General features: G+C 30.4%; 1 protein-coding gene across 1 annotated transcript in view; it reads left to right on the top strand.

The window, feature by feature from the left end:
• Positions 1 to 1,852: 1,852 nt before the first annotated feature.
• Positions 1,853 to 17,305, top strand: part of LOC111640312 (multidrug resistance-associated protein 4-like) — a 92,167-nt gene continuing 76,714 nt past the window's right edge. Inside the window, exons 1-4 of the mRNA XM_023386321.1 lie at positions 1,853 to 1,945; positions 11,237 to 11,347; positions 13,171 to 13,276; positions 13,356 to 13,574. Of these exons, the coding sequence (XP_023242089.1) occupies positions 1,866 to 1,945; positions 11,237 to 11,347; positions 13,171 to 13,276; positions 13,356 to 13,574 (516 nt within the window). The 5' untranslated portion in view covers positions 1,853 to 1,865. The remainder of the gene's footprint in view (positions 1,946 to 11,236; positions 11,348 to 13,170; positions 13,277 to 13,355; positions 13,575 to 17,305) is intronic.

Genomic DNA, 17,305 nt, shown 5'->3' with positions numbered 1-17,305 from the left:
TTTTCTAGAGAATAAAAGTGAGTTCCTAACTAATTGTTTTGCTGTGAGTCCGTCTACCAAATATTTTGGATTACAGAGACGAATTATACAAAAAAACAAAAGCAAACTCATTAGTTTGCCAATTAAGTGGTAAATGGGTTTACCAACTTCCGGCTAGACCTCACAAAAGTAAATTTTGCTTTAATGAGGTAAATGCACATGTTAATTAATGCAGAACAATTTAAAGCTATCTGCAATATTTCACCTAGACATAATAATAAAAGACCAGTGACTGGAAATAAATTAAGCAGAGAAAATAAAACTTTTCAAAGAAAGAGGAATAAACTTTTGAGTATCTGCCACAATAAAGAAGACAAACAAAAGAATTTAATCAATAGAGACCTTCACCACTGTGGAAATCATCATCCGAGTAGTCTGTACAGGGGAAAACATTTTGGAGCTACATAACAAGGAGGCAAGAGAGAAAAAAAATACTAATAATTAGACTACAAGAAGTTAACCCGGAAAATCTGCCAACTCCGAATAATCAAATGTGCACTGAGAGGAACATTAAGAAATTGGTTAATCAAAACGTCCATGAAATAAAGTCACTTTTTCCTAAAGAAAGGGAAAGAAAGAAATAAAAAACAGATAGAATCTGGACCGATGATAAAATGTGTAAGCCTACTGACACTCGTGGATGCAACCAATAAACAAAACCAAAGTCCTCTGAAAGTAGATAGTCGGCAAGAATGACAAATGGATTACGATCAACAAATAGTTTCATCGCTGATACCCCAAACTTTAATTGATGTCGTAACAGCTCTCTTCACGTGATGCTTAGAATTTTATGCATCCAATTTTCCCCGATAATCTCATGTTCCAAGAATTCCACAACATCACCAAATCCAAAAACTTCAGAAACAATGCCGACCACAAAACTAGATTTGCACCCAAGCCGCATACCAGTAAGGATGACCTCAACATACAAATTAATAAAGTTGGACTAAAAACAATTCAGATTACAGATGATCGCGATAATGCATAAAGTAATTAGGAGCATAAGAGCCACTAAATAGCAAAAGATATTGAACCTGTCGATATGAAAAAATAGGGATTTTTTTCTTATGTGACAACTCCGGCATCGAAAACGATGTTTTTTCCGAGACCTTCTGAACTGCAGTCCTGATTTCTTCGTGTAATATTATAATCAGCAATCAGTTGAGTCAGTCATCGCCACTTTCTCAAATCCGTGGTGAAATCCTCAGTTTTTCTCGTTAAAGACATTAATTTCTTTTATCGCCGGGTGCATCGGCTTTGTGTCAGAAATGAGTATCACTGCTACCTGTGCTCAGATTTCGAACTAATTCCGAGAACTTTCATCATATTAAATTAATTAAATTTATGTATATTATGTAGTGTATTTAACACATATCTGCCTTTATCATAAATAAAACACTAACAGATTTTTATATAAACAGCACTATTTTACTTTGACCTATTTATAAAAACACCTTCATAAATATAACGAATGGCTTTAAAAACGTGAATATATTTAATGACGATGAACACGTTTTATCAAGTAATTATTTTTAATGTATTTATAAATGCTCGCACTATGCATCTGTTTGTATATACAGTATGTGCAATATTTAAAGTATACAAAAGAAATTCAAATTTTAGTTAATATCAATTACGAATCACTCTTTTCAAATGATAATTAAACTGTTTATTATATTTTGTTATAACTTCAAGGTTTTATGAACAGAAATAACTCTCTAAACCTTTACACTTTAATGTACAGTACTTGGATAACTTATATAATGTCTGAGAGATATCTATATTTGATGAATAACACTGTAGACGTAGTATATTAAACATTTCTGATGCGACATATTATTAGTATGAAGATGGTTAAGAGCAACACATACGATTCAGCTGGTGTTTTCTCACGTTTGTTTTATTGGTACGTAATATTATTTAATTTTTTTATATTATAAACATTTTTTGATATGAATAACTATTAAATTCGTTCTGAGAAGAGTATTCATTTTAGCAGATGAAATTTAAAAAGAAAACGTATTTTTATAGTGTCATTACATTTTACATCATATGCACAAATTTTATATTATTTATATATTTAATTCTTATCACAAAGTAGGAGATTAAACATCAAAAATTCCCATTCACATGTTATTGTTGGAACTACAGTAGTATATTGATAAATAACTTATAAAAGGGTCTTCTGATTTTTAAAGTTCGCGTCAAATACTTCGATCGTTCGCACTTTCATAAATGTTTTAACAGTCGGATCGTTTACGATTAAGAATTCCACAATAAAAATTGTATAACTCATGATGTGTTTTTACTCCGTTCTTTTCCGTTTTATAGACAGAGCATTTTTGAATGATCTTGCCTGTATCGAATCTGACTTAATATGATAGAATTTAGAAAAGTACTATATGAAGATATTAGTAGTTTTCAACGAGTTTATAAACAAATACTTTATAATTCTTAGCGTATAATGTTTTTGCGCTATTGCTATTTATGTTTTTTATTTTCTATTTAAACTTGTATTTTTATGCATTATATTTTATGGGCTATATTGTTAATAGGATGAAATCTTGTCATTTACTTGACATTTTCCTTTGTAAAAATTGAACTAACATTAGTAAGATAAACGGAAAAAACTATATATACATACAATGAGTTTTAAAATTGTTGTGTCATACATTGTTCAATCCAATATGGTGTTTTTATACATTTGTTTCAATATATTGCGCAAAATGTAATTAACAAGTCAATTAAATTCTTTATATTATGTTATACATTTAAAGTAAACTTCCGTTATTTGTAGATTCTTGTATAATATTTATATAACTAACACTTTGAAGTGTGAATAAGAATTCTAAGTTAGAGTACACTATTATGACCCTGCAAGGTTACACTGGTGTATCAGATCAAGTTGAATTTTTTAATAAGACTGAGCTATCACCTATAGTTCAGGTGAATTCTAGAGAGTTTCGCAATATATACTTATGTCAAAATAGCATAGATTATTTTAATAATTAGTTCTGTTATGTAATTCGAATTTGTTACTAACAATTTGACATATAAATTATAAGCTTATAATAAATATGTCAAATTATATGTATAATTTATTAAATATAATATATGATTATACATATATAATTATATGTTATAAATAAATATATTAAATTGCTAGTAAAAAATTTTAATTACATAGCAGAACTACAGAATCACCAATTATACATTATATATATATATATATATATTAATATATCAATCTTAATTACACAAGAACTTACAATATTTAACATTTACATTTACAACGTCATTTGAGTCTAAAAAGGGATTGCGAAAACTGAAACTAGCTTTCTAAATATTAAAAATGATCGATTGATGGGTTATATCTTATGTAATGACATTGAATAGATGATGGAAATAGCAAAAGTCGAATATTATAATGATAAAAGTAAAGTTTTAATTCCAGAAACAACTTAACTGAAATTACAGACTTTTTATTATTCATGAGAGGATGTTATTGCACAAATATTAAATATCTTACCAGTACAGTATATAACTAAATTTTATTGTCATTCCTGTGTTTATGCTAGAGGGAAAATATTTTCTTCGAAATACGATTTTGAGTTTGCAGAATATATCAAGAAAAAAAAATATTCGTTATGTTTAACGCTAGAAAACATCGTGTTATTTGCGTGTAAATACAGTAAAACCTGTTTATGGCGACCACCCACGGTTCCTTCAAAAAGTGGTCTTTTAGACAGGTGGTCGTCCAATACAGGTGTTGCTATAATACCGTATTTCCGTACGTATTTTGCGTACTTTTTAGCCATTTCTACTAAGCAAAACTCGAGGCGAGGAAAAATAAGCGAATTTTTTCAACGATAGGACTATATTGGTATTGTATTTTATTCTTATCGGATAACCCGATTTACAAGAGTCGTCATGATATTATAAGACAGATTTAACACCAATATTTTAAAGATTAATACAATACTCGCATTTTCTCGATTATAATGCACACTTTCTTTTTTCCGACTTAATTAATTCGACTCGGTTCTTTTCGTTCGCTCCTCAGTTACGTGTATTACGTCATCAATATACAAGCGCGTCCTATCTCTCCATCACTTTGCTTTTGGTTTTCGTTAGTTTAATCTTATTTTAACTTTAAAAATACTGTATTTTTTTAATATTTAATATTTTCTTAATTAATTAAGTACAATAAGAAAAATTATTAATTAATAATAAAACGATTTTATTATTTTTTCTCATTATACGATTTCATTACAATCGCGGAATCGAAAAAGGAAGTAAAACTGATTTTTGCATTAATGCGTTTATTGTTTTTTGAATATTTTGCCTGCGAAAATTACTTGGATATTATTTTTCTAAAAATATCGTGGAAATAAGGTAGGTTGATACAGAAACTATTTATCGCACGTGTACTGTATATGAGCTTCAAAATAAATAAATAAAAATAGATTTTATCAAACGATGAGATCAGCCGATTAATTGTATCGTGTACAATATTTTACACCCCCAAGGAAAATACTGTAGGTCTAGGGTAAAATAAATTTTGTTTTCCCACAGTTAAACTTCGCCGCTAATTGCTGTTGTGATAACTTTAATACGATCTTCTAACGACAGCACTTTGCATTTCGGACATTTTCCAACAAACTGAAATGAATTTCCTTTGTTGCTAGACTAATTTATTAACACCTGCACCTAATTTCGAGGGTGGGAGAAGTGCCCGGGATGGGTTCGAACGAGAGTTTAGACTAATTCATTATATTAGGAGGTGGAAACGTTGTTGAGATGGGTTCTTACAATAGTTTAGACCAGATACATTCGCGAAAGTGGTCGCTTATTACAGGTGTTGTATGTTCTTTCGGACCAAAAATCGATGCCCGCGGTCGCGTTACACAGGTGGTCGTTTAATACAGGTAACTTATACGAAGACTCTATGGATAAACTATTCCGTGCCAGAAATTTTTGCCCGTTTTGACAGGTGCCCGTCGAATGCAGGTGGTCGCCTAAGCAGTTTTCACTGTATATCGTTATAAGAATTTAGCTGTTGACAAGGAACGTTGAATTAATCAAATATGTCTTATACACGTGGCAATTAATCACTCATTTTTTTAAGATTTTTTCTTGTAAAGACATTTATAAAATAAATATTTCTAAAATAATATTTCTTACTTGACAATCAACAATTACGACTTAGAATATCGAATAAAATATTTTTGCTGATATCACTTTAAAGTTGTATATAGAAATGCAAATTAACTTTAGTCGATGGAGAGTTTATTATTTTGATCGTATTGTCTTGCTAATAATAGGACCTTTATATTGAACAGAAACACAGTATATATAACTGTTATATGATTATGTATGTATATACATAATCATGTAGTCTCTATATGTTTATATAATTCGTTCGATATTTAAAATCAACCTTGGAAGTTTAAAAAAAATATATATATATATAATTCATTTTTATAAGCATTCAACGTGTATACAGTAATTTGTATTTTCACGATTTTTTAAGATGTGTTCTTGTAAAGACATTTATAAAATAAATATTTCCAAAATAATATTTCTTAAAACGAAAAATAAAAATGATGGCTTCATAAATCGACCAATCGTGACAATGCTTTTAATCAAGTCAGCGAAGCGAGCAGAAAATTCAGCGAAGCGAGTGAAAACTTTATTGATGGGAGTGTAGCTTTATTGAAGTGGATGAATTGAGTGCAAATTCAATAAAGTTAAAATGGTTGACATGAAGAGTATTGGAAATAGATGGTTGATTTATGCAAAGTGATCAAGTATTGAAGAATTGCTTTACTTATTCAGCGAATTGGTGAGCAGAAAAAAAAAGGAATTAAAGAGCAACTAAAGATGATACGAGGGATATTGGCATCGCACAGAATTTGAAATGTCACAAAAGTCATATCATAAATAAATCGTCTGTACAGGAAATAGAGTTCACCAGTCTTTTAGTACAATCGAGCGAATCACTATCGTAATATAAAAATGTTTTTCTTTGGGAAGTTGAAAAACTCGAGAACTGATTTTTGAATTTTTAAATCAAAAGGGACATATTTTTTCAAATAGAAAAATTGTTTTATCATCAATTTTCATTTTAAAAAAGTCTGAAAAAAATTTACAATAAAAGGAATGAATTTTAATTAAACTGATTGTGAATATTTGTTGAGTTGGCACCCTAATTGCGGTTTTTTCCCCTGCTCTTCATTTTTTACCGTTTGCCCACTTATTCTCAAGAAATGTATTATTTGCTCTCGTTTCAAACAAAGTGACGTTCCATCCAAATTTTGGACACTTTTATATAACTTTTGAAATTTCGAACTTTCTCCAAAACTACTTGTGTTTATTTACATTATAAGAAAAACGTATAAAAAAGTCACTGGAATTCAACAATTCAATTTTGGTTATGTCCTTTATTGTTATTATTTATTTATACTTAAAAACGTAAGTTTAATATATCGAGTTTTATAATTAAGATATACAAAATCTATATACAGTATATAAAATTGCTTGTCCTGACTGACTCACTCATTCACTGATTCATCATCGCCCAGTGCAAACCGCTGAATCTCAAGAGGTGAAATTTGGTACACAGTTAAGGCACGTCATTGAAACGCACACTAAGAAGGAATTTTTCGAAATTCCTCCGCGAAGGGGAGAAGGAGAGGATTAATTCTTAACTGGAAGAACGGCTTCTACTGTACTATTTTACATGCGATTTTTTGTTACGTTTAGTCTTCATTAAGTACTTAAGTGTTAACATTTCAGACATTGTTATAAATATTTTTATATATTTCGATTTTTTAAACAAATGTTCCAACCTTTTTAAATTTCAGTTTGTTAGTGCGTATCGGTTCGATTATAGAACGATTGTAAACGTTCCAGCAAATGGATCAAATTCAAAATTGTTTGTTTGATTTCTAGCCATTCTCATCATTCTCGGCGTGTTATATAACAATTTTTCAATTTTTCAATTTATGAAACAATTCTCGGTAGGTGTTATATAACAATTACTGTGGTTGTTGAAATACTGAATATAAATGGGGTTTGCTTGAAAAACCTCTGCAGGCAAAGTTGCGGGTAACAGCTAGTCTATATATATAATCCATTGAACGGATATCCGTCCGCGTAACGATATGTCAAAAACGGGCACTAGAGGCGCCCTAGCGAAGATTTTAAATTAACAATAAATTATTTTTATTTTTAATAGGAATTTATTATTGATATGAATTTATTACTTATATCACGGAATGGTATAAATAATTATTATATGCCTTACCTTGCCTTATTATATGCCTTGATTAACCTTGCACCGCATGGTTACTACATCTGGTGGCTCAGTGAACATCGCGCATTAACTCAAGGGAAATTTGTTGAAAAAATGGCAGAAAAAATTAAAATCGAAGTTTACAAGAGAAGGTAAATAAACAAATTAAACTATTTTAAAGTATTTATAGAATGTTTAATAGGTAGTAATATCGATCCGTATGACGCAATTGAAATGGTAAGATTTACCCTCCGAATGAAGAGATGGGGACCCCCTCTGTGCGAACAATAAATATCTAATGAATCATACCCATATGCGCGACCCTTCCCGAGATATAGACCTGTGAAAATTATTCTACGGGTCACGTGACCGCCTGTTTGCCACAACTTACCCTGCAAAAGAGAGGGTCGGCGACCCCTGAGTATGCACGAGAGCGCGTTTATTTTTTTTCGCGCAGTAGCCTTTTTTTTAACCACGGTGCCACGTGACCGGAAATGACGTAGGCGAATTATCAGGGCTTATATCTCGCAAACGGTCGCGCCTAGGGATATGGTACCTTTGACTTTATTGTTCACACAGAGTCTACAGTTTGGGGGTTGCCACTCCTTCATTCGGAGGGTAAATCTTACCATTGGGACTTTAACGGAGCTGTAGAGCATATTGATAGGAACAAAAAAGTCAATGGAACCGTGCCTCATGGAAATTTGTAAAGAACGCCCACTAGGGGTGTCCAGGGCTACTAGTATCTGGAAATAAATGATATAGTAATTTTTCATCTTTTAAAGTAATTTAACTCTACAAATAGAATAAATTTATAAAAGTTTGCTGGAAAATGCATACAACAAGAACAAAAGGAAAAAAATGCTTGGAATTGAGTTAAAAATTGAAAAAAATGAACTTAGATCAAACTTCTAAGTTACAAGTAATTTTCGTTATTTAAATAAAACATAATACAAAATATTATTGTAAACTTTTATAATAAGATTTTAAAAAGCAAAGATGGTGAATATTTCGATCATTCGATTTGATTCTTATTTTAATAGTGTAAAGTGCTGCTACAGAGAATGCCCTTTTTGATTCAATTCATGTGAGTGGAATCGTGTTTAATGCATTTAAGGGTCGACAGATATTACATGTTTTTTCACCTGTAACCTGGAAGATTTATAGTTTGTTTTCAAAATTGTACTTGTTCTGTTCTTTTGTATTCTTGATTGATTTGTCTACCCGAAATGCTTTAATAGAACATTAAGGTTATAGCCCGATAATTCGGCAGTTTATTTGTCTTTAATAATCGGGTTTATGAAGAAAAACTTCATACTGGCAGACTTGCCTAATTTTGCACAATCTGGCGTTACTCACACAGTGACGCTACTGGGAATGGTTAGAAATTATGACAGCATAAGCACAATTATTTCATATATTACAGGTTCATACAAGTAAAGAATTTTTAGAATCCAGCCACAAATAAGCTAGGTATTAATTATTGACCATTTGTGACATGCTGTAAGGAGCAAAGATTTAAAAACCTAATAAGTAGGTCTAAAATTAATAAATAATAATGTATTCTGACAGTTTATGAGTTAATTATGCTTTCTATTTGCAAAATTTTTTCAACTTTAACACAAAATTAGAATAAAGTGAATTTTTAAGAAATTTCCTGAATGAAAAGAATTTCTCGGGTTAAAAACGAACCTGGATACCGTTTGAGAAACACTAATTACAAAAAAAGCATCAGATGTGACAATACTTAATGCGTGCAATAATAAGTTTTTTGAAAATTAATAGTACACTGAAATTGCATGAAACAGCCAAAATTGGTGCTTACAGTTTCAATTCTAGTTGTCTCCCAAGCGTCATACTGAAGTCAATTCAACAAGTTTTCCGTGTAATACAAATTCAACATGCAAAGAAAAAACTTACTTTACATAACAACATAAATCTTAAACGCAGAAAATCATATAACAACGTGAGTTTTCTCTTCTAGCAACACAATTTTTGCAAAAGCAGCTAACAGGGTGCTTCCTACAAAAAATTTAAATAGTAAAATTTTTTCTCCTACACAAAACCAATTACAACACTGGACTGAAATTCTTGGTTTGCTATAAGCATTCAAAATTAAAGCGTTTAATTATCAACATCCTTTATAAGAAGATAAGAAAAGAATTATTTTTACATTAATTACTTTCTGAAGATAGAAATAAATGTGGTTTGGTTTTGTGTATGTTAAAATCAGCCAGGAAGCCATTTCCCTAGGGAAATGCCTTTAGGAAAACTGTTAGGAGCCTGATCCGCATTTAAGTGTTACAAACGTAAAGAAAACCCGAAAAACTGCACGTGTCCAGGTTGTTCTCAAGGCGTGAACCATTGACGAACTAACAGTTTTCTGTTTTCAGTGTTTAACTACCATCCACTCAGCTACTGCTGGACACTTAATTAATGTAATAGTAAATACTTAATTTAAGTTTACCAACAAATGTAAAACAATCGTGTTTTCTGTTAATGCAATTTAATAAAAATTGTTATTGTTGCATAAATTAACTGAAATAAACTATTTGTTACACAATTATATATGTTAATTTTATGAGCAAACGGAGTCTTACTTATGTTAAATTTTTTCTCGTCAAGTATATATTTTGCTTTTCTTTTTTAAAGTTAATAAGAAAAAAGGAGAATTCATATTTTTAATTTTCTTTATATGATTATGCTATTTCATTGCGCAACACAAGTTTTCTGCGTTTTCTTTTAAGAAAACGTACTTACTGCTGAGAAGTGTTTTATATCTTTCGGTTTTATTTTTAGTCTTGCATCAAGATACTTCAATTTCTGATGTCATCGTTAAGTGATGATTTATGAAAATGGGCACATTGAATAAATGAAAATTCGATAACACAGATTTTACTATTAAAACAGATTTTGTCATAAATGTAAATATTTTTAACTGTGATCATTCTAATAATAATATAACAGGAGATTGTCTAAATTATATATTTACAGAATATCATTTTATAAAATACTAGCAGACTTTGCCACGCGTTGTTGTGGCTCAAAATGTATCTATTATAAATGTATAACACTTTTCCCATGGGATAATTTTTCGAAAAATTCTTTCTTAGTGTCATTCTCTTGATGTACCCTATTGAAACACAATCAGAAACGCAAAAAACCGCATCAGAAATAGTATAATAGAAGCAGAGTTCTTTACAGTAAGCTTTAATCCTAACCATCTCCTTCTAGTAGGGGAAATTTCGACATGTATATTATATAAAAACACGCGCATATTCGAATTCAACGTAGTGTCAAAATTTTAAAAAAATCGGTAGGAACAAACGAACCTTTCGTTTCTTCCTACCTGCTTTAGTTCGATGATAGATCATTTAGATGCTCATTTAGATAGATGATGATCTGCTTTAGTTCATCCTCACAGAAAAGCATAATGCCTCACAGAAAAGCAAACTTTGGTCGTCGTACTCGTAGCGCCATCTGTTGGACATAAAAGCCTTAACCTAGATGATATCTTTTAATTTATATGAATGTTTAACGGAATAATATACAGCCTATGTCCACCCTGCAGTTTCATTGTAAATATTAGTGAAAGAATTTTTTAAATCGGATGAGCAGTTTCGGAGATTACCATTTACATCCAAACTTACAAACATTATCTTTTTATAATATTAGTATAGATATCAGCTACGTTTTAATAATAATAGATAGAATAATATTTAACATAGAAATATTGTTCCTTTCAGTGTTTTAGAAGTTCACATTTCATAAATAATCAATGATTGTTGACTTGTATTCATAAATATTTTTTATTGTCTTTCATGTAATTGTAATGATGGAACTATCTGTACGTGATAGAAATTGTAAAGAACAATAATCTATAATTTATTTATTTTTCAGTTGGTTTTTTCCAATAATAATTAAAGGAGCAAAGAGACCTTTAAAGGAAGATGATTTATTCGAGTCATCAAAATATCATACTTCAGAATATCTTGGAAATATGCTTCAAAAGTAAGTTAGTCAATTTTTAATGTAAATTGGGACCAAATTAAATATTTTACTAAACTATAAAAATAAAACAATGGGTATTTTATTCCATGAAACCACAAGTTCACTTGTCATACGTAAAAAAACTTAGATTACAGAAAAGATAGGTATTTAGTATTTATCTATAATAAAACAAATGATTATGATATGCTATTAAGTTTTGATTAGATTTTCTTGAAAATATTTTACACTTTTATTCACTAACAGTGTTGTGTTTCATATTAGTTTGGCTACAAAAATAATGATTATTTTTATGAATAAAATATCTCATTAAATGTGCAAAAATAGCATACTAATAAAAATTCAATCTGAATTCGATTTAAGCGAATGTAGATTGAATTCATAGTTTTTTAATTAAACAGAATGGTGGACATAAATACTTACTATTCGATAATTTTATATCAAAGCATTTTACATACTTCTAACACTAAATAAATAAAATACATAAAAATATTATTAATAAATAACATTTTAGTATTAAGAAAAATAAATTATAACGCATAATATGGCATTTGTAGAACTATTGTAAATGAAAGTTAGAAAAGAACTGTCGTGGCAGCTTTTATCAAAGGGTGGCTTATTAAAAGTATAGTTAATCGCATGAGATCATGGGCAGAAAAGTACTGAGGCAGCAGCTATTGCACAAAGTTGTTTATTATGAATAAAGAATTAATCGCGTGGAGAGAACGGAATAGAATAAGCCAATGCTAAAACGATGGAAATAACCTACAGAAGTTAGTATTGGTTGTGTTGGTTTGTTTGGTTATGGCAACGCTACACTTGGGCGATCTGCCTAGGGAGAATGCCATCCAAGAGGTTTTTTAAAGGAAACTGGCCCCTATTTAGGCGTCAAGACGTCGAGGAAATCCGGAAAACTGTACGTGGAGAGCCTTCCAAGCGAGTCGCGAGTTCACGACCTAATTCCCGCTTGGCCACTGGTCGGCCATATGTTGGTTGTGACTTCAGAGTTTCATCATGCTCTTAATGTGAAGATCTAATGAACGGCTTTGAATATGTGCTTATATTTACGGTAGTCTTCCATAAAAAAGCTTAGCTTACATAGACAAATTTTCTACGTTGCAACATCAATCTGACGCATGTGGTGCCAAATGTCTTCAAGCGGTAGAAAATATAAGTTTGTGAATAATAAAGCAGCATATCTGGCTTTCATTTTGAATATTTTAGCACTTGATATTTCTGTATTGAAAATCTAAAATTCTTCATACAAGCATATTTTTTAAATGTTTTTTAGGTTATCTCAAGTTCGTTGAATGCTCACATTTCTCTGTCGAATAATCTTAATATTCTAGAGACACGCAGAACAACCCCTCTGGAATTATTTTGCGTGTCTCTAGAATCAAGAAATATCTTTCTGAGGAGAGTCAGAGTGTATTTCCTTTATTTTGAAATATATAACAGAAACTTTCACTCATATTGACAGAGTAAATGTCTTCGTGCAAAATATACATAATTCATATTAATTAAGATTACATTCACTTTGAGACAAATAGCAACGTGTATGAGAGCACTTCTCGCTGTTGTCACAAATGATGCTCAATATTCAGCTTACTTCTTATCCCAATACTTTCTGATACACAGATCACTATCATGGTTGATTATTACTGGATGATCTAGATTATCAGGTGCTAGATTAATAAACTTTTACAATATTTTATAACGATATGACAGTATGAAAATCCCATTAATAAAAACTTGTAATTTAAAAAGATTAAAATATCTTTGAAATAATATACTCTTAAATTAAGCTTTATTGCAATTTTTTTCAGAGAGTGGAACATAGAACTACAGAAGAGAAATCCAAGTCTTATTAAAGCTTTATTACGATTTGTTGGATGGAAATTCTTAGTACATATTTTACTTGTATTCACCCAAGTACATAACAATTGATTTAAAATACTTTAATCGTGCATTAAAAAAATTCAAGTATATCTGAATTTTTATATATTTTCAGGATACGGTGGTAGTTGCAGGCCAAGCATACTTATTGGGATTAACAATACATTACTTTGATAAAACATTGGAACGGAATCAATACAATATTTATTTATCCATTGCTGGATTTTTTTGCATAACTGCAATTTATTTGTTTACATGGAATACTAACAGCTTTTTGTCAGAAATATGTGGAATGAAAGTAAAAGTAGCTTTCTGCACACTTATATATAGAAAGGTATGTATCAAATATAATGTATTTTGAATATATTATTACATATCAACACAATTATATTGTATTATTAAAAATTAAAACAAATAAATAATAAATATTTTGTAATCTCTTTTAAGACAATATAGATCAGTCAGGCGATATTATTTAAAAATTCACCAAAAATTAAATTATCCTTATATTAATATGAAAAACATTACGTACATTTATTAATATCCTTAGTTTTAAATACGATATTTTTCAATACATTTTATTAGAAAAATTATAAGAAAAAAAAAAATATATATATATATATATATCAGAACTGACTGACAATTAACCATGTTAATTTGTAACATTTTGTCAAAATTAGCATTGTCTAGTTACTTAGTTTTTTGCTGACACTGAGCGAAAAAGACGTAGAATATTGTTTTGTAGAACTCTGTATAACACTTATGCGTGTACGTTTATTCGTTGTAAAATTATCGCACATTATATCAAACGTTTGTTTTAAATCAAAACTTTATTCTGCTATCAAGTAATATAATGAACAAATATACTTTATTCAGTTTATATCAAATAAGAATATAAATTTTTGTAATAATCATATGATTACCAGTAGTAATACCTGTAAAATTTGTCGATTAAAATTATTAAATAAAAATAAAAAAAATATATATATATGAAATATCAAAACTGAAAATCACAACAATAATATTTATAATAGGTTGACTTATTATAGCTCAATAAACTTATTATTGCATGAATGAACTTATTATAGTAATATTATTGCATGATTATGCTTAAAATTAAATAAACAGACAATAGACAAGACGATGCAGTCAAGTGCTGATATCTGTTGTCAATAAATTTTAAAAAAAATCGATTTTAGTAGGTTGCTGATGAATCAGAATCCTCGTGGTTTTGCTTAACAATAGGGGTACCGATCTATCAGTATCCCTATTGTTAAGCATCGGTACCCCGGTACTCTCGGAAGGAAAGTTAGATGAGAGTAATTTTTAATTACAATTTTTCCATAAATCGATAGTTTCATTTTTGTTTTAAAAACATTATACAAAATGGATAGAAATCAAATCTATCAATACATATAAATATCTTGAAATATTGTGTTTTTGTTAGATTCCTTATTAATAAATATAATCTGTTGATTTTCTTATGCTACAGTAATACCATGCTTTGCACTACCTTCAATTCTGTTAAATTTAATTAATTTTTTCGAAAGCATTTCAGCAGAAAATTTATGCTAATTTTATTAAGGTTTTGTTTAAGATGTTGTACAATCATAGTGTATGATTTCTATTCAGTATTCCCTATAATTAACATATGTGATCTCCCAAGTGTAAAATGGTGACCAGTTACTTACTAATTATTAAAATTGTTCCTTTGAACCAGGCAATATTGTTTCTACGGTGTACTGTACCTGCTGCTATGCACCTTAAGATGTAAATATAATTTTTGTTTGTCTTTTACCTATTTTTAACTGTATTTGAAACAATGATTCACTTATTGAATAGCTATTCCATAAAACATTTTCGAATACTGATGGAGTATAAGAATAAACACCAGTACGAATTTCAATCCACGAGTATCTTACATAGATATAAAGCAGACAAAAATACAGAAATTAACATGTAATCATCGTTTCTGACCTGCTACTAATAATTTCACAACTGTATAAAAACTACTTGATAGTGTGATATTCAATGTATCTTTTGTTGTGCATTTGTATCACTCAATTTACACAAGGATAGTAATTACTCTAATAATAAAAATTTAATACAATAATTTTATGGTTAAGTCATTACTATACTTGTGTGAATTAAAATTATATTTATTTAAATAAATAATTACGTTTTATAAAAATTTTTGAAAAGTTATTCCATTTCTTTGGTTAAGAACCTTCTTAAATGTTAATTTTTTTATTAGAACATATGTTTTCGAAAACATTTGTGTGAAAAACGTTTACCTATTTGAGGGCAGCAAAATTAATCATAATATTACGAATTAGTATTTACTTCGGTTCTTATTTCCAAAAACGTTTTCTAATAAATCTAATGGAGTTACCGTATGAAATTTTGAAATCCAAATGTACTCTTTCACAAATGCTGTAAAAAACTGGTTGACCAATCTTAGAAAGTAAAGTTAAGCGTAAACCAATTGCAGCTACTGTAACAGACAAATTTTCAGATTGGACTAGGACCGAATAAGTCATTGACCGAGAATGAATAGAGAGGTTGGGGCCGAAGTTTTTATCTCTCAAACGTGAACGTCGAACGTCGAGCATCGTTCTTAAGTAGGGGCGCGCGACGTTCGGCGTTCATGTTTCAGACATGGAAACTTTGGCCGCAACCTTTCTAATAGCTTCTTCTTCGGAGGTCAAAACTGATAAGCGAGTGCATATAAAACACGAGTATATAAGAAAGCACTCTTTACTCTGTTACTTGCTACTTGTTGCTGAGACATCTGCTGATAAAAAGTAAGGAAAAAATTGAAACCGGAGAATAAACTGAACTTTGATGTACGGACTCACAAGTTCAACGACTTTAGACTTGTACCTGGATAATATCCTTGTTAGAAGTAACAAATTAGAGCGACCAGTGAAAAACAGACGTTCATCACATTTGAAGAAAAATCAAAAACCGAAAGAAGCCACGACTGGGTCCAACTTAAGAGGAAGAGAAAATGGCAAATTCATTGTTCCTTTGTCTCATATATAAGATGCAACGATAATTGGCTTTTAAGCCAAAAATCTAAATATATAAAATTACTCGTGCTGACTGACTGAGTGATTTATCATCGTCCAGAGCAAACCGCTAAAAAATAATTTCCTCTGTGCAGTAATTGGAAGAAAATCTTAATAAATTTTGTAACAGTCCCTATCTGCACAGGTAAGTAAAAAGAATCGGTATGAACAGTCGCTGGTCTATACAAAACCACTGATTTCTGTGAGGAACCTGAAAGCTCATCTACAATGGTTTCAAGAGTGCAGTGATTGGACTGGATAAAAGTAATGTGATCAGAGGAATGACAATACATCTTATTATGTACCGACAGTAGACAGAGGGTTTGGAGGAAATCTCATGAAGCAATGGTACTTACTTGCTTCATTAACACGACTGAAGATTCTGGTGGGAGTGTTATGATATTGAGTATGTTCTGTTGGAATGGGACTTGTCTGCTGATTTTCCTGGAAAGACCGATGACTTCGAACGAGTACCTGAACATCGTTGCCGATCAAGGTCATTTTGCAATCTTGTTTTTTTCCTGCATGTGACAGCTCTTTCTTTGATGACAATGCTACTCTCTATCGCACACTGCACAAGAATTTTTTCAGCATTGGTTCAGAAAGCATGAACTCTTTTGCATGACTTTTGCAACCCACTCTGGCCACCACAGGGCATGGACTTTACCCCATCAAGAACGTATACGTTAGAACGACATGTTCGCCAGCAAAGTCGCTTCTGTCAAATGTACGAGAAACTAAAGGAAAGTCTAGTAAATGCCTTGCTTGCATTGGACTTAAAAGCACTTCTGCACCTTGTAATATCCATGCCAAATTGAGTAAATAATGTGTGAGCCAACGGATTTTTACGGGGCTATTAAAATCAAAATTTAATGTCAATTGTTTCCAAATGTAAACATCTTCGTTAGAAAAAAACGGAGAGGTAGAAACTAGATCAGAAGTCAGCGGTGGTAGTAACAAGTCAGTTTGAAAGTTGACACATAGCTGACAAGAA

This window comes from Centruroides sculpturatus, unplaced genomic scaffold (assembly GCF_000671375.1).
Source record: "Centruroides sculpturatus isolate CEXI.00-Female unplaced genomic scaffold, Cexi_2.0 scaffold1340, whole genome shotgun sequence".
In the NCBI taxonomy this organism is placed as follows: Eukaryota; Metazoa; Arthropoda; class Arachnida; order Scorpiones; family Buthidae; genus Centruroides; species Centruroides sculpturatus.
Note: the sequence above shows the minus strand (reverse complement) of the source record. Positions and strands in the feature narration are given on the sequence as shown.